The sequence below is a fragment of the Acanthaster planci genome, linkage group LG05 (genome assembly GCF_054643075.1).
Source record: "Acanthaster planci isolate LZ-2023a linkage group LG05, COTS_SCS, whole genome shotgun sequence".
Taxonomy (NCBI): domain Eukaryota; kingdom Metazoa; phylum Echinodermata; class Asteroidea; order Valvatida; family Acanthasteridae; genus Acanthaster; species Acanthaster planci.
In genome coordinates this window covers 23,058,026-23,084,776 of record NC_141781.1, presented here as the reverse complement: position 1 = coordinate 23,084,776, position 26,751 = coordinate 23,058,026, and the positions used below count along the sequence as shown (strand labels likewise).

At 39.4% G+C, this 26,751-nt stretch overlaps 2 protein-coding genes and 1 long non-coding RNA gene across 5 annotated transcripts; 1 reads left to right on the top strand and 2 right to left on the bottom strand.

The window, feature by feature from the left end:
- The first annotated feature begins 1,782 nt into the window (after positions 1–1,782).
- nr2e3 (nuclear receptor subfamily 2 group E member 3) lies at positions 1,783–17,545 on the top strand. Of its 2 annotated transcripts, none has more exons than XM_022235582.2 (8): positions 1,783–2,231; positions 8,133–8,268; positions 11,505–11,608; positions 14,083–14,319; positions 14,475–14,737; positions 15,682–15,937; positions 16,048–16,153; positions 16,639–17,545. In XM_022235582.2, the coding sequence occupies exons 1-8, from the start codon at positions 2,174–2,176 to the stop codon at positions 16,769–16,771; spliced, it is 1,293 nt and encodes a 430-aa protein (XP_022091274.1). In that variant the 5' UTR covers positions 1,783–2,173; the 3' UTR covers positions 16,772–17,545. The 2 variants fall into 2 exon arrangements, with proteins under 2 accessions (XP_022091274.1, XP_022091275.1); XM_022235583.2 differs by having other exon boundaries at positions 1,785–2,231; positions 14,502–14,737.
- Positions 2,488–8,204, bottom strand: LOC147799265 (uncharacterized). The gene is made up of 2 exons (XR_015425207.1): positions 8,118–8,204; positions 2,488–4,194 (listed from the first exon to the last, which is right to left on the bottom strand). It is a non-coding gene; the product is annotated as an uncharacterized LOC147799265 (long non-coding RNA).
- Positions 17,546–18,793: 1,248 nt separating the features above from the next.
- On the bottom strand, positions 18,794–26,696 carry LOC110979613 (SKA complex subunit 1-like). Of its 2 annotated transcripts, none has more exons than XM_022235586.2 (7): positions 26,565–26,696; positions 24,871–24,979; positions 23,457–23,596; positions 23,175–23,290; positions 21,957–22,127; positions 20,444–20,613; positions 18,794–19,864 (listed from the first exon to the last, which is right to left on the bottom strand). In XM_022235586.2, the coding sequence occupies exons 2-7, from the start codon at positions 24,956–24,958 to the stop codon at positions 19,713–19,715; spliced, it is 837 nt and encodes a 278-aa protein (XP_022091278.1). In that variant the 5' UTR covers positions 24,959–24,979; positions 26,565–26,696; the 3' UTR covers positions 18,794–19,712. The 2 variants fall into 2 exon arrangements, with proteins under 2 accessions (XP_022091278.1, XP_022091277.1); XM_022235585.2 differs by having other exon boundaries at positions 24,871–25,015; positions 26,565–26,695.
- Positions 26,697–26,751: the final 55 nt, after the last annotated feature.

Genomic DNA, 26,751 nt, shown 5'->3' with positions numbered 1-26,751 from the left:
ATTGATATTAGTATCGTATGGAATAAAACCACCACATATTATGCAATAACATCTTATTCTGATGGCGGTAATTCAGTCGTACATTTTCTATTTACAGTCCTAAATTCTCAACCAAATTGTCTTCTTTTGTCTGACGAAGAGTCATTGTTTATATTGGGTCATCGTAGTTTAATAAGCTATGTTGGCTTTGCTCATACGTGGCTTATATTGCGAATAGATCAAGGTATGCTTTAGGGTCACTGACAGGGGACTCTGACACGCGATATCATATGATGCTAACAGGAAAACCGAGCCAGGAAGAAAAAAATATATATTGCTGCGGGAAAATAAAGTAACTTTACATCGCTTAAGATCTATCGTCAAAGATCTCGTGGAAATGCAGCTCCGTTTAAGGGCTGTTGTCAGTTCGACAGGGTAAAATGGAGTTGAACTTGACATGTATCATTAGACCAGAATGTAGCATATACGATGTAGATTTCACTCTAGACTGATGAGCAAGCACCGCGCGTATCTCGATACTGACCCGTCAAAAAGGTGTCTATTACGGCCCAGGGGTCTGCTCCGTCGATGGTTAATCCCCGAGGTTATGATCATCTAAGGTTACAGCTCAATATATCGGAATTACTCAAAGTTAGATTTTCTCCCCCAAAAATGTCTCCACTAACACAGACAAAGAAACCAGAGCAGGTCTATCCGATGACTTTCTAGAGGAGAAACTTGAACTGCCATGGAAGGAAGACTTGTGCACATCTTTGGTGTTAACAATACCCCTCATGAACTTCGCAACCCATTCCGTAAATCGGTTACAATCACCCGTCCGTCACAATGACACTCTGCGGTACAGGCGCGCCGTTTCTCGGCTGCCCATTTTTCCTGACGTCCGCCAAAACACGACTCTGTGATTGATCCGTGCGGCAATTGTATTAGCCAATCCAATCCGCGAGAGTGTAAGAGCAAAGCGGTGTCTTCAAATTAGATTTAGTAGTGCAATATTTGGATCGGCTCTCGCAGTCCCAGCGGCTCAAATGTCTTGCCTGTCTACCGAACCAATCATTGCAAGATGTTTAGCCTACGATTGGCACCAAAAAAGGGAACTTTGGAACCAAGTTTCCCAACTTTGTAATGTCAACGGAGTCAGTGAGTGTTATCTTCAAGAGAAATCACAAAAGAAAGAGAGACAAGTGTTTGCATCCCAGTATAGAAAATGTACTTGTGATTTCACTGTGACTAAATGAGCAAGAGGAACAACAGTACCAATTACACTGAAAATACCGACAGAAAAACAGCCAGACTTACATACATGTATATCTGAAATGAAAACGGCAGTAAAAACAAGATCAAACCAAACGATGCCGTCTAACGAGGCAACATGTACTTAAATAAGAAAAAACATAGTGGTAAAGATATTATTCACCGAGATTTTCAGCAAGCTCTACTAATAGACAGCAAGAATGACTAACTTTCACGACCACTTATTGATCATGACAAGTTCGAGCGATTCAATGTAATCGGTTAAGTACAATTCAACAAACCCACAATATTCTTCTGTATTTCTTAAAAAGGAGATTCGGCTGATAGAAATAGATTGGTAAAAAGATATTCCAATTCCACACTACAGTGGATAACATAATAAAGTCAGGGCACTAGTTGTCTGTCAATCTTATCAAGCAGTGCGACCCCAACGTCTACCTAGCGGTATATCGTCAAACATCGACCAATCAAAAGTTTGCATGACGAGACAATTACAAACCGGCAGAAGCCCAAGCGAGGAGAGAAAAGAGAAAATAAATGTTATAATCGTGCCGGTGGGGGTGGGAAAAAAGAAGGAGGGGTTTATTCTAGCACACATCAGTCACCCTCCGCCGGCATCTGACGGTGTACAACTGAGAAGCAATCAGTCAGAAAATAAACAGTTATTATTAGATGGATTTTTCATAAATCCAGTCAGCGTCTTGATTTTGCCGGCTGTACGGTGAAGTGGAGCGTAGGGCGCGTGTCGCGTAGACGGGCGTGTTTTCGTTTAAGCAGCGGGGGAGGTGTTGGGCATAACACGGTACAGTCACACAGACAGACACCGACTGCGTGAAGAGACTACAGCAACAGTGGACGGCTTTCATCGGTGATCTTCACTTCCAGGACTGAGGTCGCAACTCATACTTCCAAGAGATTCAACATGGACATGGAGGTGGTAAGGATGGGACAAGACCACGGCTCGGATATGTCGGAGTCAGGTGAGTTCAATCAGAATATTCAGTGCAAGGTTTTGAGTTTTATAAACTGAAAATGCACAATGGCTGTGAATTACACCTTAATGGGGTATCAAGATTCAAAATGAAGGTCGGGACCATTCAAATATAAACTTAGAAATGTTTTAGCCCTTTAATTATAAACTAGGCACACTAAGCGGTATTTCGTAACTTTATTCTCTATAAGAAATTTCTTGAATGATTTTCCTCGTGATGGAAGTTTTTAGGCTTGAATACAAAATTTTCTTCGATTTAATTTTACTGGCGTTGTCCAATTATGGTACCTTAACTTCTACAGTTACAGCAGTTAACAAAGTTCATGACCTTTAAGAGGCAAATTAATGCGCAGTACATACTTTCAATGCTGTAAGAAAGAACGTTAGACTTTGAAATAAGCCCATTCTCACCCAGGAAATCTTGCTCAGTATTAGGCCTGAACATGTTATTGTCAATGTTCCTTTCTCGACCTTAAATCCCCCAGCACTAACTGAACTCGCGTTTAAAAAAGCACAGTAGTTTGAGTGGGCTGTACTTGGAATAGAAAGGAGAGAAAGTGGAGAAAGAGTATACGAAAGCAATTGAGTAAAAAAGACTTCGGGTGATCTTAAGATACGTGTTAATCAACGGTACAAAGAAGTAACAAACATACAGAAACCTGGTTTTCATACAAGAAGGGATGATTTTGTGGTTACTGTACGTGGATACTTCTAGGGTCAGTGTATTCATCATGGATCACACAGCGTTTGTCTGACTTGTCTGACAGTGCCTTCAGCATAGTGAACTATTTCTGATAAGGTAATGGGAAGAAGAAAGTGACACGACGAGCACAATAGCATGTCACCTAGGGAGGAATTTTACCGACGTATCACTTATCATATGCCAGATCTTGGGCTTTAGCAGGCAAATGCATTTATCTTCGACCAAACAAAAGGATCGTTTGTCATTTCATAGGAAACGGATTTTTGAGGGGGTACAGTCAGCCCTATGTCACAGTTAATGTCCCTTTTGTAAATTCAAATCTTTTAATCATTAAAAGAAACCTATTTTGTAGAAATCCAATTACTGGGTACTACAGCGTTTTGAGAACTTGAAAGACTTATGTTGATTTTAGGTACATGTAAACGGATTACTTACAGAATATTTGACTTGGTGGTGACTCTTGCATGCGTTAAGTATTTGACATCGTTATCAGTCTAAGTAAGTAAAGTAACCAATAATTTATTTGTGAAGCTTATATTCCGCAGAGTTTGTTCTTTAAAAACTTGAGTGAGATCTTTGTTGTGTCATTTCCGAAATACACGAACAAAGAAAACAAAAGCTGAAAGATGAAATCAGATATTTCTAACATGTCTACCCTCGGTTCAACATGAGCAGGTGCATGTTTGCATACCATGCCAGTGATAGACAGGCTTTGAAGTATTGTTGTTGTTCTTTAGTATGGATATATAAGGACTTGACACTAGGCATCCATTCTGCACTGGCATCCCGTACGTGGTCCAATCCGGTCACTTTCTCAATACACTCAAGGCGTCTCACTTTTTAATTTAAGAAAACCGACTTTGCTTCGATGGCTCAAAATGCCAACTTTACCGACAAAAGTCAAGGTTTATAATCAGTGAACTCACGGGCAAAGTATTAACTAGCTGTAACTAGCTGACAAAAAGACTGAGCAGTATGACGCTTCCGTCCATACAATCATTCCTCCGACCAAGCCGTCGTATCCGATGGCAGGGTCTGGGTGACAAAGCGCCTGGGTCTAAGCAGGTGTTGAACGAGGAAACCCGTAGAAACTCAAATCCGCTGAGATGTCAGAATCATTCTTGCAGTGCTGCAAGCCAAGCGCAAGCCAGCGGGCGTGCCTGAGTGAGTGCCCCACGGTGTAGTCTAGCCCCAGGCGGGTAAGGTGGTAAAGAACCATGAGAGTCCGCACTCCGGAACACATCGCCAGCTGCCCAGTGGAAAAGATCAAGCAACCCCTTTCACGGTGACTGATTTGTTTGCACTGAGCATAGACATGTCGTTTGTCATAACCTTTAGACGATAATGACTGTGAACCACACTGACAACAATGTACAAATTAGTCACCTACAACTACAAGGCTTTCGAGTATTATTCAATTTCATATTTTTATGGCAGAATATTGTCACTCGTACTTCATTTTTTCGATTTTAGTATCTGTAAAAGGCGATCCTCTGAGGAAAATGAATTTTATCTCAGCAAAGGTAGTTTGGTTATCTGCTCTGGACGTCTACTGACTAGACATCTCAGAAATTCAATAATCGAAATTGTAAAGCCTTGACGATGAGACTGTGGATTCAGATAACAATAAGTTCAAAAGGAAACCGAACTGTGAAAACTACACAACGCCAATTTGACAACACTGAAACAAAGTTGGTGTTGTGTTCCTATGGCAAAGCAAGCGATAAAACATACAACAAACATCTTGATATCGGCAAACCCTTAAGACTTTCGTGCAACGAAAAAAGAAAAAAAACACGGCTACATTATGTCAACTACTCGCAAAGCATGAATGTTGTTGACAACTGTGAACGAATCCATTTAGCTATAATTCAATCAGTTGGCCTACAATGATAAACTTAAAGCTAACAAGGTCATCTAACACTTTGCTACGGCGATTCTTTAAAAAAAAAGCCAAAACACTGTTGGCGTAATCAGCTGTCTTTTTAGACTATCATTACGGTTGCAGAATTATATGTTCAAAACTATCAGGAATGGGTGCTTCACGTTAGGATATAAACCTATGCATACATTACATTCTGCACAAAATGTTTACAGAGTATACCAATAATATATCCTCGAATGATTCTTGCACATATCTTTCCTCTCCAAAAAGTCAACCACACTTTTCACGCGACTTTGCAATAATAAGCAGCCTATGCCTCAAGTTGACCAATTGCCCATCTGACAAAACGACGGTAACCTATTGCAGCCAGTGAATCTCCTCGTATGCATCGCCGGTGATTCTAGCAAGTCGTCGGCTCTGCTTTAGCCTGAGGATAGCAGGTGCCTACGCTAAATGTGACAGTTCAGATCGCGTCAACCCCAAGCATCGGGCCTCAAATCAAACCGCGCCGCCGCTAGAGAAACTCATGATTAAAGACAGATAGAAAGCATCTGCCGCACTAGGCTCGCCTGCTTATTTGGTTTGCCAGTTTCCCCTCTCTCACTGAATAAATCGCGATTTCCATACCTAAATGTTTCGGTTTTGATTTGGGAGGTCTTCGCGAGCTGACGATGCACGCTAAGTTAACCATTTGTGCCTTCAGGATATAAATGACGAGGTGTGTGTACGTCGAGGCCGCTGCAGTGCCGCCGGATCTGCGCGCGTCTTATACGTACCGGGATATTGCCAGTTCTCTAATAATGATTGCACTCAACCCATCGGCCATGAGTTCACAACAGCTGTTTCACTTATTAATCCGATTACGCTACCATGTACGGGTAATCTTGCGGAAAGGGAGAAAACATCAAAATTTATTGGTCAGATATAATTTATCATACGTGATACAAACGACATGCCTCTGACACGCGACATGACATGACTTCAAGGCTTGTATTAATACGTTGTAAAATAGCCGACGGTGAAAAACAATTTATTAAAACGATATACATTGTCCACTTTGATGAAGAATTACCTTTCAATTCAATGTTGGACAACTATATTCATAGAACACGTGTGTACAAAAAATCTGCGCGTGTACCTTCATATCAAATATTCCGTTCAAACTCAGTGCATCTTTAGAGTATATTCTTGCATCACAAGCCATGAGTGCAACATTTGCAAACAGCTTCAAACATTTTCATTGTTGAACTATAATTTTTATGAGGGAAATCATACAAGTCCCATATCAAATAGAATGAAACAACTTTGGTACTCTTCAAAGTTTTGATTCGACCGAACGTGATGGTGCAAATTAAGTTTTGTTAAAACCCCGTCGCAAATGGGCCAGGACTCTACGCACAACCCAGTCGATGGCGTGTTTATCGCCGCACGGCACAGGGACAAAAGAGCGCCCAACGCCGTTATGAAGAGGGCGGGGACATGGTCGCTCATTTGAAGAACCTGATCAAACATTGACGACGTGCGCGGTAGTGGCGAAGTATGCAAGCATCAGTCAGAACCGATGTCTCTGACAATTATTAAGTGAAAAATGTAACGGTAGGTTGACACTCTCAGGATATTTAGGGTTACAAATTATCGGCTAGAATGGGCACTGCTTTGGGGCACTACTAACTGATAAGACAAAATGGACTGCAATAAACAGGATACAGGAAATTAAACCACAACATAGTCTTCATAAAATTCATTTTACATTTTATATCACAACATAAATTGGAGAAAAATTGTCAACGAGATAAAATGAACGTCAACCGCGGAGACAGCACCTGTTCGGGGACATTATGCAGTTCTATTTACAAAAGATTTTAATTATGAATTTTGGCACTGTATCCGAGGTTCTTTTTATTTGTCCAAACACAAAAATTAACTTTCACCAATCTTCAGCCAGCAGTTTAATATGTACAATGATTTGTGGAGAAAAACCAATCTGATGGAGATAATTTGTGATGTCATTGTACGTCGTCGAGGACTAATACACGTGGCCAGTGTTTGTGTCTGCGTGTCGTCGTTGGAATAAAGATCATGTTTATGTTCAAGAAGTTAATAAGTTCAAGATGACGAATATCCACTGTATACAAGAACAGCTTATACGGATTGGTGTCTGAAAGCTACCCATTCAGCACTGCAGAAATATGATTGGACGATGGGATGTTCATCAACTCATTTCGGGAAACAGTTGCATTCCGCCCTAAAGTGCATTTACTCTTGCCAAAACTGGGGCATTGCAATTAGTTCTTTTCAATTCATGGCCCTTCCTTTGGTTAAACAGATGAAGCATTAGGCTGTTCTAACGTTCGCACGGTACAAACCAGATGTTGGTATGGGGTAAGTCATATCAGCTGGAATCGATCCTCTATGCTACCATATTCCATCCACAAAAAAACACACTTGATGGGAAAGACTGATTTCTCATTTAGTTGAACAAGATGTGTAAACAACATGATGTATGAGGAATAACACGGACATGGAGTGGTGTTATTGTCCCCGTGTTTACCCTTGAAATTTGTTTTAATTTTGGTGGGGTGATAGACGCGTTTGTGGGATCGATGCTAAGGCGTATGGTCCATTTCGCACGATATACTAAGCAAAGATTATAAGCCTTCGAATCTTATCCAGATCTTGCATAAGAATGAAGCATCCATTCCATGTTTCATGATGTGAGAAAAACTGAGATCGGTAAAGATTATCGATTTGGAAGAAGCCTGTGAGTAATATTGGTTTCATACTGAGTTGGGAAAAGATGAAATAGAATCTAATATTTCTAATTTTAGTGCTTAGTCTTTACCAGATTTTGATTAAATAAAATCGATATGCAAACTCGCTTGTTGAAGAAAGCTTTCTGTCCTAGCAAATACCTGCATACGCAGTTCCACATAGTGCGTATCGAAGGCCACGATTATAGGAAAAAGTATGCTGCATACATCATAAAGGACGTATAACACTGGTACAGATGACGCACAAAAGCATATAGAAGAGCTCCCAAATTCGGCGATCACAATTGCTTTCATTCAGAGGATCGCATAAATCCTTAGAGTTAAGATTTAAAAAAAAAATGGGTTCTAATTAAAAACAATTCACAGCCAGTGTTGTAAAAAAAAGGTAATGTGGCTACAGTTAAGGAAAATGGTATTGTAATTTATAGCCAATAAGTTAGATCAATACTTAACATTGAGTTTAATCAATCTCGAGAACTGGGTCAATAAAAATCTGTTTCTAAATACTTGACTTACCGTCTTCATCTTCAGCTCATAAGCGGATGACATCCGGTTTGACATGCCGAGTTTGTGGAGACATCTCCTCAGGCAAACACTACGGCATCTACGCTTGTAACGGATGTAGCGGCTTCTTTAAGAGGAGCGTCCGTAGAAAACTAATTTACAGGTGGGTATTTGGTGATGCAGAGATAGTCAAACCTTGTATCTAAATCATAAAATACAAGAAATTGAAGATGTGACTAGATGAGTCTGTTTTGGGAAAGGATTTTGTATTCCCCTTTGTAATTGTCATCTATCTCTGAAACTCCATTGTTACTATGTGATTCCCGTTATGTGATAGTTATCTATCTTTAAACTTTGAGTTTTAAGTGTGAAATGTCGCGCGAGTTACTGTCACTTCAATTTTTAACACTTATTTTATGAACAAAAGCCGACAGATTTCCCATCTCGGTAACGAAAAACCCATGCTCTTCTGTGCAACTTTCAGATAATTTTGTAAGATCACCAAAGATTACAATTGTTGTCTGCATGAATCAAAACAGTCGTGTATGTAATAACTTGCATAAACAGCATTCCAAAACGAGGAATTTGTTTCACAGGCGAATATTGGGGTCACGATTGAAATCTCGATTAGTTGTGGGATAATTCAAGTAGTGAAACAAAGGTTCTCACGGAGGGTGACTGAGTTTGGGGGCTGAATATTACAGTGGGGGAACAAGTCCCGGTATGTAAGATTATTTTTATTTTCTTTCTTTTCTAGGGGCGACAATTTCTTAAGGGGCGTGCACCCCATGCAAGCCCCCCCCCATGCCGCTGTTCACTGAGAATGTTTTGTGTAAGGAAAAAACCACTCGAAAAAGTTTTCAGGACATTTCACGTCGGCAACTTGTCATGAATATAATTTTGATGCGACCCTTGTTCATGAAAACAAAGAGTACACATGTAATTAAAAAGTTTGTAAAACAAGGACATTAAGCTTTTATTGATATGGTAATTGTGGCCAATCGAGCAAACCATTTAACTAGTAATACTTTCTATCATTGATCCATTTAGAAAGAAGGGGGGTCCTCGCTCTATTCCTGAAATAAACCAATTTTCAATCAAAAACGAGCGGCACTCTCCTTCCAACGGAGAAATTTCATTACGAGTATTGTTCAAACATCAAAGCCGGGAGGATCGTGTGACGCTGTGGACTGAGGCAGGGCAATTATTTAACCAGCATGATATGGTCGGGTAAAGAGACCTTTGTCACAGACTTAGAAAAAAAGAACAAGGGGAAAACTGTTTAATTAATAGCGGAGAATGAGGCAACATCTACAAGCAAGGTCACGCAGTGAGATAGCGCCCTATGACGTTCCATTGAGAACAGGCAAAATTGAAAGGACTACAACTCCTGTAGATGCAGAGGACTTTAATAACTAAAAGCACGGTGTACTGAACATGTAATAGAATTGGGACAGCACACTGAGACGAAGCACTTAACCAATCGCCTGAGAATGTAAATAATACGCTGATACTTTAATTGCTATTTTCTTTCCTTTGTCACATCCATATTTTACACACATTAAAAACTAATATTATCCCAGCGGGGCGAGATTAGAGGTGGTTAGTGAGTTGGAAACTGGAATGATTGTTATGTCACGACCTCCCCAAACTACAATCAAGTTTTAATTTAAAAGACGAGATTAATGGCTGAAATATTATTATTACTGTTTACCATGCGTCAACTTGAACTGAGATAACAGAGAAAACAATTGCTTGAATATCAAGCAGTTTGATGCCGCTAAGATTAAAATATGAAAAGATAGTTGGAGGAAAGACGATGGTTGGAACAAAGCACAATGTTTTGCACCACCCTTGATTGAAATCAATGGAGGAAAGTTCTTGAAATTATTTGAAATCAGAAATCCTAGAACGCAAATGATGCATGAACAAAACTGCCAGCAGGGATACAGACTGAAAGATCCAGAAATAAGTTCGATGTTGTTAAACGCTCGCAGTGTAAGCAAAACATGCTACCTAGCGGGACACAAATGAGATGAAATAGAGGCAAAAAAGGAATTAAATTCAGTGAATAAAACATCCTCCTGACAGGAAACAGAATATAGAGACAGAGTCGACGAAAAAAGGAAAAATTAGCAATTTAAAGGAATATCTATCACAACAACACAACCGAGCTGCTTGGGGTCTGGGTCTGGGTCGAACGTTAGTGACTGACTTACTTACTTACTGAACAGAATGCTTCGCCGCTGGACATAATAAAGCCTGTTCGCAGCAAGCGCTTAATCTGAGGAACAGTACTTCTGTCCTGGTTCCTGAAGTCTCTTCTCTTACATCTCAAAACAAATAACGAAATGTCCCTCTTAGAAGACATACTTCCAGAGAGATTAATATTCTCTTGCTCAAACTAGATATTTAAATTCCTGGACTATAAAGTTAAAGGCTACCACATTGCTTGATGCGTACAGGCCTCTTCATGGCATAACGGCATAGAACAAAAATAATTTGAAGTGACTTTTGGCTTCTTTGCGGAAGAACAACACAAAAGACAGGAATTTCACTACAAGTTACACAAGCAACAATTCTAATCGTCAAAACAGTCACCAGTGACATATAAAAAGCAAGTATTTCTCGTATGGCGTGAGGGTTTCCTGAAGAAGACAAATCAGTGTGTCTCGTCATAAATATTCATGTCAAGGTCTGTCAATCGATAGGTAGCACTTGTGATCCGAAATGTGAAATGCCGCCGTATGATTCCGGCTCGTATCACAATCGAATCAAGTTCGTCTGAAGGGTGCTGGATTTACACCTTGCCATCGACAAAGTAGAGCTTCATATTTAAGCAAACCTTGCCGTGTCCATCCCTTCCTCCCCACACACACGCACCCACTCAGCAATCCAAGCAGAATTTACGCGTGAAAAGTTACTCATGCCAACACTGCTATGGTTACGAGGACGAATGCTAGTCATCATGAAGTTAGACGAACAGACGTGTGCACTTAGAAGAAAGACAGAAATGGAGACATGAGTGGCAGAGAATCCAACAAAAAATACAAACCTAACTGAGGAACAACATTTAAGAAGTCATTTTGCTCACTTAAAATATTAAATTATAGAATAGGCCATATTTTTATATATATTGCGTCGGTTCATTATGCTTACTTCGAGCTCTTTCGAAAAAAGATACTCAATAATTTCAAAAAAAATCTTTGAAGTCTTTCTTGTTTACAATGCGTTTATCATTTGTTTTGGAATTCGACTTTGTTAAACAGTACTCTTGGTGTGGGGAAAAACGCAAGCCGACAAACATAACACGATCGGGTCGGCTTTGTTTTGTTACTGAGGAATATGATTCAATACACGACACATTTTGAGATGAAGACTTTTTGTTTTGATGTACAGGTGTCAAGCAGGCACGGGAATGTGTGTAGTTGACAAAGCTCATCGCAATCAATGCCAAGCCTGTCGCTTGAAGAAATGTCTTGAGACCGGCATGAATAAAGACGGTAAGTAACCACGCTAAAAAGCATCTGGACTTTCCACAATAATTCTATTATTTCATGATGGAGCTTTTGATTTTGTGACATGGTCTATCCAAATCATATAAATAAAGAGCTTGTGCTGTCAATTTGGAGGTGCTTAAGAAGGATTTTAAGCATTTCGAGAAGATAAGTGTGCGTCTACTAAAATATTTTGTCAGATGGCCAAGTTTAGCAATACATTTCGAACAGGTCACACGTAAGAAGCAAATCCAACTGGGTCATATTTGACGGAATTTAACCCAGTTGGATTTGTGTCACATTATTTTGATGGAATTTAAACCAGTTGGATTTGCTTCTTACGCAATCTACAACCAAAATGCAGACTTTTATAAAAACAGTTTTACTAACAAATAAAACTTCAGTAAAAAAAAAAAAAAAAAAAGACGCCACGATGAAACGTGACAATAGCAGAAACTCAGCTATTTCGCCGAGTAAGGAAACGACCCAATATTTAGAGTGTCGCGTAAGTGTTGCTGTCACATTATCAACGAATCACATAATTTGGTGCCAAAAAATTGTTGGTGTTGGCATTAGCGACTGGCTATGCTCGATGTTTGCGCACAGACTAAAAAGAGGCAGCACGGAGCGAGTATTAGGGGGTGGAAACCTGTCAGACCGTACCGTCAGCTCGGCGCAAAAATTAAATTAGCGGCAGTGAGAAAGCACCGGACTGTCAGGGGGATCTCGAGAATAATAACGGTGATGATGATGATAAAAAAGAAGCTAGATACGGTAGGTTTTTGGTTGAGGAATGCCGCGGCGGTGCCTGGGCGTCAAGCGAAACCCGAGCCAGGGCTTGATATCGAACGCTTCCTTCGCGCCACATCGCGGCTGGGACCAAACTCAAATTTGATAGTCCGCTCCCCCAACACTAATTTGATCAGGGGCGTTTTTATGTTATTTCCTCATTGCCCGTGACTTCGGTGTTTAAACAGCGGTCCTGAAACCTCACGCTCGTGGATTGCTTGCAAGCAAAGAGGGAAAGACATGATTTAATAGAGACTGATGGTAAAACGGGCCGTTGATGATTTATGGCCAACATGTTTGAGGCACACCATCGTAGTGAGGGCATAAAAAGCACAGGCACAAACTTCGCAATCATAACCTCCAAAGTGGAGTCAAACAGACTTGATGTCACATTCCTCTTGTTCATAACTCCAACATTCAAAAATATAACACGACTTGTACATCAAATCATAACTCTAGCTTTGGAAAAAATGTGCCCCACATTTTTCCCAAATCGTTTACTTTGAAATCAACACAAGGTACTTCAGAAAATGAGTTCCCAATTTTTTTTTCTGAAATGAAAATAAAGTTGTTTAAGCTTAAAATAACTGATTTATGACAAAAATTTAAAACAGTAAATAATCAGGGTCTCTGAAATCAAACTTTTTAAACCCTTGTGTACGCTGCACAGAAGAAATTATTTTTATCTCAATTCATTTCACTGGCCAAAGTGAAGGAGGGCCTATGAGCCCCTTCCCCCGGCCACTTTTGTTCCAGTATATCATACCTTCCTCGGCCGGGTGAGTCATGGTTTCGAATCACAAGTGACAGGATTAATACTTCGGCTACAGTAAAAAATATCACGATACGTCTGCCGTAAAGAAAAAGTGAGATTTGGGGTGCACTAGTACCCTATCACTTAGGCCTACATGTGCACCTGAACCCTGCATTTTGTGCCACTTTACCATACCTCGTTTCTAACTAAAAAAGAACGAAAGCCGATGGTGAAAATGTGGAGCATCATTGATCTGAGCAACGGTGGGAAGTGTTGCATTTCGTCTAATCAGTTTGCACGTTGATTATCTGAACGCTAATTTCTTGATTCCCTGGACAAGGAGGAGACACGGTAGGGAATTAGCCAAAGTGGTGTGGGCCTGCGCCTTACCATCAATTCAATTACCACACAATTTACGAGATAGCATTTTGCTGTTTCTACCCCCATCCAGCCTGAAATAGATACCAATTTGTTAACTGGTGCGCAACTAGAATCGTTTACCCGCCGGACGCTGCGCCGTTTTAAACTACGTCAAAAGTCATTTCTAGCAGTTTGTTTAAACAGTATTGACTGACACTGCGCACCGGAGAAGCCTTCAAGAGCCGTTCAATTTGTGGCGCGGTGCTTCGTTATCAAGACAGATAACTCTTAAGAAAGATTGCAGGGCAAAATAAGAAAAAGAAAAAAGGAACGAAAGAGCACAGCGTCCAAGGCTCAAGGCAAAACGGGAAAGATGAAAGTCCTCTTTTTCCTACACACTAGAAAAAAATACTCTATTCATCACTGCCTGAGCTTTGTATGTGTATGTGACTTTACTAAGTCAGGAAAAGAATTTACCGTGACAAAACAAGCAACATACATCTGCTGAAAGTTATAACATGCATAAAAAATTAAAGAATTTTCATAAAATAATGCTTATTTATTCTGAAACTGACAGCCGTACAGAACGAGAGACAGCCTCGCAATACAGCACAGATTCGATTGGACTGCGTTCCCTCTGTGACTGCCGTAGATCATCCTGATTTTGACGGTAGCCCAGGGAGCATTATCAGAGGCGAGCAAGCATCGTCTACCGTACCGACCATGCATCGCTCGGTTACTCCAACCATCAACCATCGCTTCATGGCTAGCCTAATGACTGCTGAAACGTGCGCTAAACTCGAACCAGAAGATGGTAAGTGTTTCCCTTTTGGAGAGTGGAAATGTGGATGCAAAACATGCAAATAGGAGAAGACAATTATACAAACATGATTCTTGACGAGACATTTCAACATAGGGCATAATAAAGGGTTAGATTTAACATTGGTCCTTCCTTAATTACTGATGAAGAACGATGTCGTCAATCGCCTTATGTAGCTCTTCAGGACAACGGGGAGGTGGATGTTACTGGTGGAATGGATATAGAGTCTGACGAACGCCTTCGCCAAGGTGCTGTAGGCCGAAGTCAGCATCATGACAACACAGCTCGTGATGTGGCCATTTATCCAGGGACTCAGGAGAACATTTACGAATCCTCAGCAAGATTGCTGTTTATGGCCGTCAAGTGGGCCAAAAATCTGCCGTCCTTCGCTAATCTTCCGTTTAGAGACCAGGTTAGATATTTGAGTTCGGTGGCATAACTGTGTGTGGCGAGTAGGGGTGGGGATGAGAATGACCGATGAGAGTGGGGGGTTGGAGATGCATGTGACATTGGACCTTCAGACACTCCTCCTAATAAAATAGGGTTTCGTAGGGTTCGTGCATTTATCTGATGCTATGAAATTCCCTATTTCTAATATCGTCATGAATCATACTAAGGTTAACCTATGTATGGCTAAATATTTTATTTTCCCTATTTTTCAAACGAAACCTACAGTAATGTGAGCCTAAACCAGGACGTGTGAAGTGAAGGTGTAATTGGCTCCTTAAATCAATACAACCTAAAACGACCAAAAGTGGTTCGGATTGTTGGAAAGTTATCCAATTGTGAAGACTCTTAATATTAACACAGTAATCTTATCTCATGGTCCGTACATCTTGAAACCAATACTAAATCTTATTTTTGTGTCTTCACAACTTCTGTCTTCGTAATCGATAGCTTGTGGTATAATAAGTTGGGTTATTGGGGGGGGGCTGGGCACAATAAGGGGATATCATGGCCCATCCCTGTCCAAAAACTGGGGAGGATACATCCTACATCTCTGGGATTACGCCCACTTTTGAGTTGCCACTAACTTACGTGAAAGTTGCACTTAATCATTGGCTTGCCGTGATTTCAGATTGCGTGCATCCGAAACTAGAAAACGCTCATCCGATGATGTTATTTATTAATATTCAAAATGTAGCACGAAAAATTCAAACTCCATGTGTTGCACTTCTAACATGGCTCTGTTGCTTTAGTTAAAGTAATATGCAAACTTTGAGAATAACCTTCAACTATGTAGATCTCAAGAAAGTAGTGAATGCCAACTCTTATAAAACAATAAAGTTGCTTATTACAAACTCCGACTCAAGATTTTACCAAGACGTCAGGTAATAATATCTTGTATTCTGACAGGTTATTCTCATCGAGGAAGCGTGGAGTGAGTTATTCGTTCTATGTGCCATCCAGTGGTCCATGCCCCTAGATTCCTGCCCGCTTCTATCACTTTCAGAACACGCCCATGAAGTAGGAGCAGCGTCACCAGACACGAAGGCCGTCGCCATGTTGTCAGACATCCGGGTACTTCGAGAAGTGATGGCCCGATTCAAGTCTTTTGCGGTGGACGCGGCTGAATTTGCTTGTATGAAGGCCATTGTATTGTTTAAACCAGGTAAGAAACAAATTAACAAGTAAACGTCCAGATTCTAACTTGCGATTTAGCGTATTTCTGTACAGAAAATACCTTCTCTTTTCTTTTAAACTCCTCGTTTACCTCATCAGATGCCAGAGGGCTGAAGGATCCTATTCAAGTTGAGAATTTGCAGGACCAAGCCCAGGTGATGCTAGGTCAACATGTTAGAAGCCAACAACCTACTCATCCAAGCAGGTAAACGATAGGATTCCTGTCACCAAAACCCCAGCGAAGCAAACAACCTCAAAGTCCACTGAAGACATTTAAAACACACACACACAAATTTCAGAATCAGGGCCTTCTATTGTCAGACGATGTTATCATTTCTACTAATCGTCGGTTTCATCCATTTGTGTTTGTTCGTACATGTGGCAGTAAAAAAGGTAATCCTTGCAATTTCCTATGGTGAGGCCACTGCGGCTTTGTCTCTGACAGTGCACCGTAGATCACGGCTAATTGTGTTCATTTTGGCCCTGTTTTATTTGACGCAAGTTTGTGTTTGGTCATGAGTTTCTACATCCTTATTCTTGACTTCAATGTGTGATGGAGTAGTCCAGTCATTTCACAATTCATGTACCACGAACCCGTCTAATGTGTCTTATTTTCGTGTATAATTATGTCATCCTTCATGATGAAGAAATTCAATCTAGTCACTGTTTACCTCATTTTCCATTTATAAGGTTTGGTCGCCTTCTCTTGCTACTGCCGTCTCTTCGATTAGTATCATCCGACAAGATCGAGCGAATCTTTTTTCGTTGTACCATCGGTAACACACCCATGGAGAGATTGCTGTGTGACATGTTTAAAAACTAATTCCCAAGATGATGTCATCAGGCTCACGCGATGCCAGTACAGTTATGGTTAACAGATAGCTTCCACCTAAATGGTTTAATAAAACCAAAAATTGCGGAGCTATATACCCCCAGTCTACAAATACCCCAAATGGAGAAAAATTTCAAGGTAGCCAGTGCACAGTTGCTTCTGATTTCTTAACGATAAAGCAATTGCACATCTGCATTAAGGACAAGAAGTTGCTATAAATATATATGGCAAAATTTAATATAAGTAAACCATGAACTTCAAATTTTGTAAATATTTGAATTACTTTGTAAATAATTAGATCATGACGAGAACGTGCAATATTCGTGCTAATTAAGGTTATTAAATTAATCTTTTTTCGTTCCGTCGTGCAAATGTGATGGAATTACGTTTATTTTATTAATTTATCAACTCAATTGTACTTCACATTCCTAAATCTGCAAATATATATCTACTTCATCGTCAACTATATTAACAGAATTCTGTCAATATTGCGCGATTGTAGATGAATATTTAGGTGGTTTTGCAGTCAGTAGAGGGAAATGAGTAATAGAGAGAATTCCAGAAAAGTGGAAAAATTAGACCTGTCATTTGAAAACGAGAGTAGGTCCTTCAGAATTAATATTTCTGTTAATTGAAATTGAATGTAACTGTAATAACAACCTGAATACTTCAAGTTATACTTAAGTCATAAGTTAGACTTACTCCAGACCGTTCATGCAAGTATGAAATAAAGAGTAAAGTCGATGCAATTCGACAATAGCCAAAGATTTGTTGCTGTGGTAATATGTGAATTTCAGCTGTACATTTAAACACTTTTCGTGAGCTCTCGGAAATGGATGCGAAGGATCAATCACTGGTCACACTGGCCAAGTCCAGGATACCGATAAATTAAACCGACAATAAAACTCGGGATCCCTTTCCAGACGTCCGAGATTCTTATATCATTCAAAATAATGAATTAACCCTTCTTTTTCATCATCTCTTCCATCAGTGCTCGGAGGCAAAAACCAAGGTAATGATTTTTATCCTAATCTTTGCCCTGGCCTAATCTTCGGAAGGTGCGCTTACATAGAATAACGTACCTCGGAGCGGCGTAGAAAATTAAACTAAATCCATTTAAGTCAGCCGGTTGCCATATCGTATCCTAAAAACCCCGCACATCAAGTCGAGTTACCATTGGCACTTTAGGTGACGATAAGGGAGATACATAAATCAGGTTTGATTAAAGGGGCTCCCGGTACCCCTCATTACTGAACCTCGACCATAACTTTAAACAACAAATGAGAGGCAAACTAGTCATTGACTGACTGACATGTTCACGAATTGATAAAATGCCAGTAAAATACATGTACATGTATAAGAGTTTAACAAAGGAAATTAAACTGACCCAGACGTTGGCGGTTCACTTATGGATGGACGGAGTTGATTTTACGAAGATATGGAGACAGCATCTTTAAGCTGCCTTCACCTTATAACTTGTATATTTTAACTGGATGGATTTGAGCTAGCTGGGGGCGAATGATGAGTTGAGACCAATGAAAGCTTTCCAGACTGGTGCTTTGAGGAGGTGAAACCCGCGACAAATTGGCCACAGCTTCACCAGCTTGCGGTGAGTCGCACCACACATCAATTTCGAAAATCACGGAGGGAAATATCGGCTTTAGCTTATGGGTTGAGGATTATTGCTTTCATGATAACGCAGTAGAATCTTAGATACTGGTAAGATTTGGGGTGAACCACGGTCACTGGCTGGACTAATGGAATGAGTTTATTTGTGACTTTATCTTTAAAAGTATATGCAAGATATATTTCAAGAATAACGTTGTTCCTTCTGCTTCTAAATTCGAATAAATTTCTCCAATGTTTCTTCTCGGCGTGATTCTAAAATAGATTGATTTGTGTCATACAGAAATATATTTCATTTGCATGTTGGAGAAAATTACAACATTAAACAGGGAATAAGAAGACCATTTCGACGTTGAAAATAATGCGCGATTCAAAGCTCACCAAACATTCAGGTGGTATAACAGTACTAATAATTTTCTTGAGATACGGGCACACAGATTTAATGCATGTATATTGAATGACCATAAGTGATTTTATTTTGGAAAGTGATATAATGTCTACACACAATAATAAGTAGTATCAAATGATTCATTCACGGCTGTACATTTACTGTACATGCATCTACATTTCATCAGACTTTGTGTACTGTTTCTGTTTCATGAATAATTACAATTCCAACCAAAGGCAAAGCAAATGATGACTTTACAAGGAGATGTGGATCTACCATCAAACTTTATGTGTACCATGAAATGTCAGGTTAACGAAGAATCAAACATGATCATGAAAATACCAAGGCCTACAAAAAATGAAAGTGTGAATGCAGGATGACCACAAAAATTCAACCACTGCATTTTAAAAACAGAAGAATTTTGAAAATACACGTAGCCTAAACTGACAAGTAATGCATGGTAACACACCTCAGTAGGCACACAAAATTAAATCTTTTCCAAAATAAAACTTCTTGCAAATCCCTTGAGATCAACGGCATGATAATTGGCAATACCAATAGATCAAACCCTGCCATAGTCAACATTTAAAAAATGTACGTGCATTTGAGTAATTACACTAATCTTATTATGATCCAGGAACACGTGATAACTAGAAAGTTTGAAATATGTCAACAGTATCTGGCAATCACCTGACATACCTTGCATTATTTTTACAGCAATGGCACAACATCAAGTCTTTTCATAATTTTATCTTGTCCTTAGGCAAGCTCCAGCTTTGTCCAATTTGGGTCCAATATTAATTTGAAGCTACAGTCATTCTTATCAAATCAAAACTTCAATATCGAGTAAGGAGAATCTTTGACTTTTACATGTAGAACACTGTCAAATTTGGATGTCAAACTCCATTCCCTGTACTTTCACAGAACTAAAGCATACCGTGTTAATCCTGAGCTTCTTATTTCACGTAGTCTTCCACAGTGTCGTAAGATTGTAAAGATAGAACGAGCTGTTGTGCTACAGCGCCCATTACTGCTAGATTTGAAGTCTTCTTCAGTGAAGAAGTAAACACCTGAAAAAGTTTTATGTCAAAAAAAGGAAAAGTAAATCACAAAGCTCCAATCAAGATTTCAAACTATCAGAAAGATCTTGTCAGTTTTCTATCGGACAGAACTCTTGGGAGTAGTACAACATTGACATTTCACTCTTGTGCACTAGACGTTTTTTGTCCAAATGTAAACACCTCTGAACTTTGGGGATTTATGGGACGCTTTTACTTATTGCTGTTTTTATCTACTTGACAACCTCTAACAATTTCCATTGTTTCTGTTAACTTCCTCACTCTAAAAGACAGTTGAGGACATTCTGGCATATAAACTAAAATGTGGTTTGTTGTAATTGTGTCTTCTACAAACTTTCTCCAGACGCTGTGACATTTTGCTTCGGTCTAAGGTGATAAATCAGTTATGAATGTACTGTATTGCATCTGAAAAAAAATCCACCTGAAGGACGTCAACTTAGGGTTTGATAGGAGGGTAAATGAACCATATAGGTGCCCTTCAAGATCTGCGCACACCCTTCAAATTTGATGAAGAGTGACATCACTATCGATCAAGATTGCTTAACCTTATCAACATCAGACACTTCCTACCTTTAGTATCTTTGTTCTCCTGTTCCCTCAACTGACGGACTTTCTTCAGAGACATCTCACTCAGTGTATTTCTGGGTTTTTGTAGCAAGGAATACCGCGTTCTGATTGCGATGTTTATAATCTCCACTGCTGTGTTGATAGTCTCATAGTTCAGTCTTCCCTTCATGTACCTGCCAAGCAAAGAAACATGTTTCTTCTTGATACAAAAACACGTCTTCTGTTACCCGTTGATCTTCTGAATTGAAGCTGCCAGTCAACAAAGTCAAGCTCATCGGTGGCTGAATGGTTCATGTAAGATAGTTCCAACTACAAGCTTGTGAAGTTTTAAGGCACCAAGTACATTGCACACAGAATTTAGAAATAATTATCTGACTCAGAAGGGTAAAAAAGACCTGTGCGGCAAGAAAAAATGTGTTGTAGAATGACACATAACAAGCATTAGAGAACAGTAACTAAAAGTGTTTGAAAGCTATAGTGGCTTGCTTAATAAAACTGACACAGGAGTCTAATGATATATATGTAGGAGTCTTGAAGCACAGAACTGCCAGCTTTACACACTACTCGAAGTTAAGGACCACTTTTTATTTTGTGTATACTTTTTTATATGAGATATTTTACTGCTGAATGTCTCTTGCATCATTGCACATTTTTTACATTTTTATTCCAATGAGAACACCCTCTAGACAAACAAAACATGCAAGAACTTGACCCAAGTCATTGCTTGGAAAAAAATTACAAGTTAAGAAAAAAAAGTGGTCCTTTACTTTTTTTGAGTAGTGTACATGTACACCTCCATCTTGCAATTTGAGCCGTGAAGGTGATGGAACAACAATGGTATTTTTGGTCTGATTTTAAATCTAAATGAAGCCCTCATTTCTTTTCAACCATTGAAAACAATTTTGGCATGATTAAATAATGATTTGTATTCCAAAAAATTGATAATATTAAAGCATGTAGTATACCTAGTTTAACTACAGAGCTCTGGAAATGCCATCAGACACATTGAGATCCTGACATATTTTATCTGAAGATGACAGAATACGCCGGACAAGATATTTTATTGGGGAATGATGACATTTACAAACTAGGATGATCATATCCTTGGATTTAACACGGAATGACAACATGAGATAATTTATTACCGGATGGAAATATTATAAAAATAGGATGCTGACATTCCAAAATAATTCATCAACAGGTGCATTAAAGCCATCTTGAAATCACACAAGTGGCCAGTCCTCGTACTGCCAAACATGGTATTTATTTGACTGATAAAAGGACATGATGTCTCACAGCCTGTGTTTGGTGAGTGTTTTTTGGTATGTTGTCATCTTACTTTGACAATATCATGATTCCCTTGATACACATCGGACGGTGCTGACATCTTGCCTGTAGTGCGTATGCCATCATCCTGCGATAAAATAAGTCTTGACCTAAATAAGTTAGATGGCACTTCCACTTCCAGATTCCTCCAATGCATATTCAACATCATCTTGATGACAAAAAAACTTACTTTGGTACACCTTCAAATTCTTCCACGGTCACAAACTCCATCGTTGGAATTGATGCCTTTTTCTTCTTGGCATCTTTGATCACGTCATTATCTTTACTGCAAGGTTTACGCTGAGTGCCATGGTTGCCGTGGTTACCTTTGTTGTTTTCTACTACTTCCAGGGGGGCACGACTGTGTGCAAAATAAGTGACAGAGGTTGTTCCATGTGACTGAGCAGTGGCACACCAAGGTTCTCCTGTGGGGGGGGGGGCCTTGGTCCAGATGTTACCCCAAAAATGATCTCATGATACTGAAGCCTCCCCCAGTTGCATCACAAGAGACTGGAATTATGGCTACATGTATATCACAGCTGGTGGTTTAAGATGTACGCATATACTGCATCTTTCTTGGTTTATGGCTATATCACAGCTGGTGGTTTAAGATGTAGGTGTATACTGCATCTTTCTTGGTTTATGGCTATATCACAGCTGGTGGTTTAAGATGTACGCATATACTGCATCTTTCTTTTCCAAAAGAAAAAAATAAAACAGACCCCTTTTGGGAGGGCTCAAGCACCCGTCACTCCTTTGATTCTATGCAATGAATAAGTGAATAAGCACAGTTACAAGACAAAACAAAGCACTTGGAGGTTTGAAATTTGAACAACAATTCTAATTTTGCTCTGGTCAGTATTATAAACTGAATAACTCAGCATTTAATGTTGAGTAATGCAAGCATTCAAGACATCCGTGTCATCCCAGTTAACTGTGTGTAGGAGTAAGGACAGCTTATCTTACATTGTTTACTTTCCTCTGCAGTCCGATAAGCAGCCTTTGTAAAGCTCAGTGGCATAAATCTATTCTTGGGACTGGAGGGATAAGGGATGCCTTAAATCAACAAAATGAACCCACTGTGGAAATTTCAAAAAATTTGAAGGGGTCGTTCCTGATTCTGAAGTACATCTTACATACATTTCCACCCCATAAGATACATGTACACCAAAACGGTGTTTAATTTAAAGTTTTTGTCATATTCGTCCCCTTTTCGATGCTACTGAAAGTATTTCTGGTTTTGAAAAAGTTTAAAAAACACCTCAAAATGTACCTTTTCCTCTCATCATGTAAAATTAGGGGAGGAAAAGATGATGCATTACAAGTGGTTCAGAAATAAGTGAAGTACATCGTACATGTAAACTGAACACAAATGTACATGTGCATGTATGTATACATGTGTACAGACCTCTTGGATTGCACAGCTGTAAAGGCTTTCAGGTCTCTTCCAGGCAATCTGTCAGGAATATGAGATTCAATGTACTGAATGTGTTCTGCCTGATCCTCCATCTTACTTTTGAGGACCTGTGGATTAAAGACAGTACTTGATCAATTATCCCAGTTAATGAAATTGATACATCTTGAGAATATCAGAGTAATGTACTGAATGGGTATAAAAGCAAGCTAATGATGTTTTGACTGCATTGTATCCATGGTATCTAAACATGCCAACAGTCTATTTTTTTATTACCTGGGCTCTTTGAAGATGTTGTTTTTCTAAATCAACAAGATCTCTCATTTGCCCAATCAGTGACTCAACGAGACATAGCTCAGTGTGTATGGCAACCAGCTGTTTCTTGCAGTTTTCATCAAGTCCATCTGGGGTCAAAACTGCAAATGCAATGGATTGTACATGTAAAGTTCAATGAATGTCAACATTAATGCAGGTCCCTACATGTAATAACCAATTCCTAGAAAAGGGGCTTGAAATGAAAGAGGATGCTATGGAAAAGCAAATGTTGAAGCCATAATCGGATTCAATGCTTCAGTTTGAAATGTAAAGGATTTGAAATTAATCATTCATGTTTTTTTACTTCATAAACATCACTGTAGTACTTGGAAATCTTTGAATGCTATGTCCTTTTTCTCAGATTTACATGTGTTGTTAGCAGTCAGCAAATTAACCATCCGTAAAGCAATACGCATGAAGAGCCACAAATCACACATATCACAATATCTAACTGTAAAATTTGACCAATTGCTGGTCCTGTTGTTTGATTATATACTGTATACATAATACTTTTGTTTACAAATCAGTAGGGAGCCACGCTATCTCATGTTTTGCTTCTGTCGACACTGAAAATAATGTCAAAATGAAATTTTGTCCAGGTCTGAATCTACACATAGATCCTTAAGAGTTGTTCCCTAGAGGCTTCCATGCCCATTATAAAGCGTATAGTCATCCAATCAAAAGTTTGGATTCTGTCCAATGTCTTGTCACAATTACAAAAGTTGACTACTACTGAAATTCAGGGGGGAATTAAATGCTTGGGAAAGTCCTGTAAGCGGCAGTATGGGAACAAATTGGGGGATATGTTTTAGTCAGGGGACTCAAAGAATGCTTGGATTGGTTTAAAGAAGATAACAGGAATCAGACAGTCCAAGTCTCACAGTTACCATGGAAATGAACAGGTTTTTGCAGATACTTTTTTGCTCGATTTGAAACACTAAGCAATTCTGTCAGTAGTATTGATGATTATGTTCAGTCTCAAGCTACAGAAGTTGTAGATGATGCACAGCCTCAGCTAAGTTATGAAGATGCAGATAAGCAGCTGAAACAAATTAATGGGCACAAATCAGCTGGGCCAGATGGTCTATCACCAAGGGAGCTGAAATTTGTTCACTCTGAACTAGCAACTGTTTTCCACTACTTAATTCAATGGTCTCTGAATAGTCAAATTGTTCCAAATCCGGGAAGGCAAATTTCATTCTCTTCTTTTTATACGTTGGAAAGAAATGACAAGAAAACATCTATCTACTACTGGATGGCATACTGAAAATTTGAATCTATTCACGATGTCCATCTTGCCATTACTTGTAAACATAGAAAACAAAGTACAAAAAAGTCTAACAGAAAGTTGTTTTTCTAGATATCACTTGTTTACCTGCTGAGGATAAGTTGATACATCTTGTGAGTCCCTCAATCTTGACTTCAAATTTCTCCTTCAATTCATCCAAGTTGCTGGCATCCATTGTAACTGCACACACATCTGACTGAAAGTGTCCAGAAGCCCAACAAATCTGATTTTACTGCAAAGACATTGATAGCATGTACATTGCATCTTAAAGAAATACAGCTTTACAAAAGCAAAAGCCAACAAATGCTGAGTTGTCATCATTTCCAATTTCAATAGTACAGTGTATTTAACGACAGGCTGCCAAGTGATTCTATGCCTATGAATGATCTTGTACTAATGTCTATTAATTTTTAATGTATGACTGGTGGAGGATAGTAATGTTGTGAGAGTTAGGCCTAGGGTAAATCCTGGGGAAAGAGGGGAATATTATCCCCCCAATTTTTGAAGGGGGCTCCTGAGCCCCCTCCACACACACACACATACTGTACCTGTTTTACATACAAAGTGTGGACATTCCTTTGTTCTCCTGTGATTAAAGAAACTTGGGGAAAATGTTCCTTTTTCTCAAACTAAGATAACTCCTTCGAGCTGGGTTTTTGATGATAATTTCCTGGACTGTTCCTCTTCATTTTGTCACAAATAACCTTGACCCCAAAAGGCTTCTGAAACTGTTTTTCAGAGAGGGGGAGACACTGTGTGGATGTGTGCGAGTCTACACTACGCCATCGCACCCTACATTACGTGGACTTCTTTTGTGCAGAGGTCCACACTATGTACATGTATGCCACGGCTGCACACTCTCACACACACACTTTTTGGGATGAGCAAAACAATTTAAGCCTAAGCAGAATGTGAAGAATTTTTGTACTGTCCAGAAACTAAAATGTTTCCAAATCACTTAAAAGGGAAAAAAATGAAACGCTGTGGCTATTGTTACGGCAGCCGTAACGCATCTCCCATTTTCTATCATTACGGCGCTGCAACTGTGCAAGCGTACCAACTTAGTGCAGATTTTGGACTTTATATTTTCCTTTTAAAAAAATCCTCCAAAGCCTACGATGAGAAAAGAAAAGATTCCTGCTTAGGCCTTTACAATTACAAACCAACAAAAAAAACAATTATGGTATAAAATATGAAATTTAGCCAAAAAAAAAAAAATAGTCCAAGCACAGTTTCGAACTCGCACACCAGTAGATCGAAACCTTCCACCTTAACCACTTGGCTACAAGCGTTCAGCGATTCATGTAGTTTTAAAATTACATAAATCATCGTGATGATCACGTACGTCATCACACTTGCACAGTTCAGTGCTGTAACGATAGAAAATGGGAGATGCATTGTGGCTGACGTAACAATAAGTCAATAGCCACTTTGAATTTGAAAAAGCCATAAGCCTAAACGGTAAATGAGCCCACGCCATTCTGATGTAACATTTTGCATGAATTTGATACACATTTTACAGATGTACACCTTTGATTATCATGAACATCGACCCTATACATATTCCCCCCCCCTTCAAATTTCAAAGGTCAGGCAAGTGCTGATCAACTACATGTAGGCCTATGTCATGTATGTCAGAAATGTATGACATGACATGTGATGTACATGTCGTGCATGTACAGTACATGTCCACATGTATGTAATGGACCCGGGTCATAAACAACCATGACGAGAGTTGAGGGTCCAAAATTATGTTTACCACATGTATTATGCATGCCTACCTGCAATGCAGATTATCACTAAACTGGGCTCCTGTGTAGGATTATTGTCGTCAGAGGCAAACTTGAGCATCAATTTCGAAACATGCCGCCATGTACGTACAGACTAACTTTGTCACAGGAGGGCGCTGGTCATTAGCTGCATTGCGTTGAATATTATGCACGAAGCAGTGTATCCGACCCACTGGCC

What these genes read in the sequence shown, in the direction of transcription:
- nr2e3 (XM_022235582.2), top strand. Translation starts at nt 2,174, where the DNA reads ATGGACATGGAGGTGGTAAGGATGGGACAAGACCACGGCTCGGATATG. An exon ending in CGTAGAAAACTAATTTACAG is followed by an intron (nt 8,269 to 11,504) that starts GTGGGTATTTGG and finishes TTTGATGTACAG; the next exon opens with GTGTCAAGCAGGCACGGGAA. An exon ending in GACCGGCATGAATAAAGACG is followed by an intron (nt 11,609 to 14,082) that starts GTAAGTAACCAC and finishes TGAAACTGACAG; the next exon opens with CCGTACAGAACGAGAGACAG.
- LOC110979613 (XM_022235586.2), bottom strand. Translation starts at nt 24,958, where the DNA reads ATGGATGCCAGCAACTTGGATGAATTGAAGGAGAAATTTGAAGTCAAG. An exon ending in AACATCTTCAAAGAGCCCAG is followed by an intron (nt 23,291 to 23,456) that starts GTAATAAAAAAA and finishes TTTAATCCACAG; the next exon opens with GTCCTCAAAAGTAAGATGGA. An exon ending in ACAGCTGTGCAATCCAAGAG is followed by an intron (nt 22,128 to 23,174) that starts GTCTGTACACAT and finishes TTTTGCACACAG; the next exon opens with TCGTGCCCCCCTGGAAGTAG.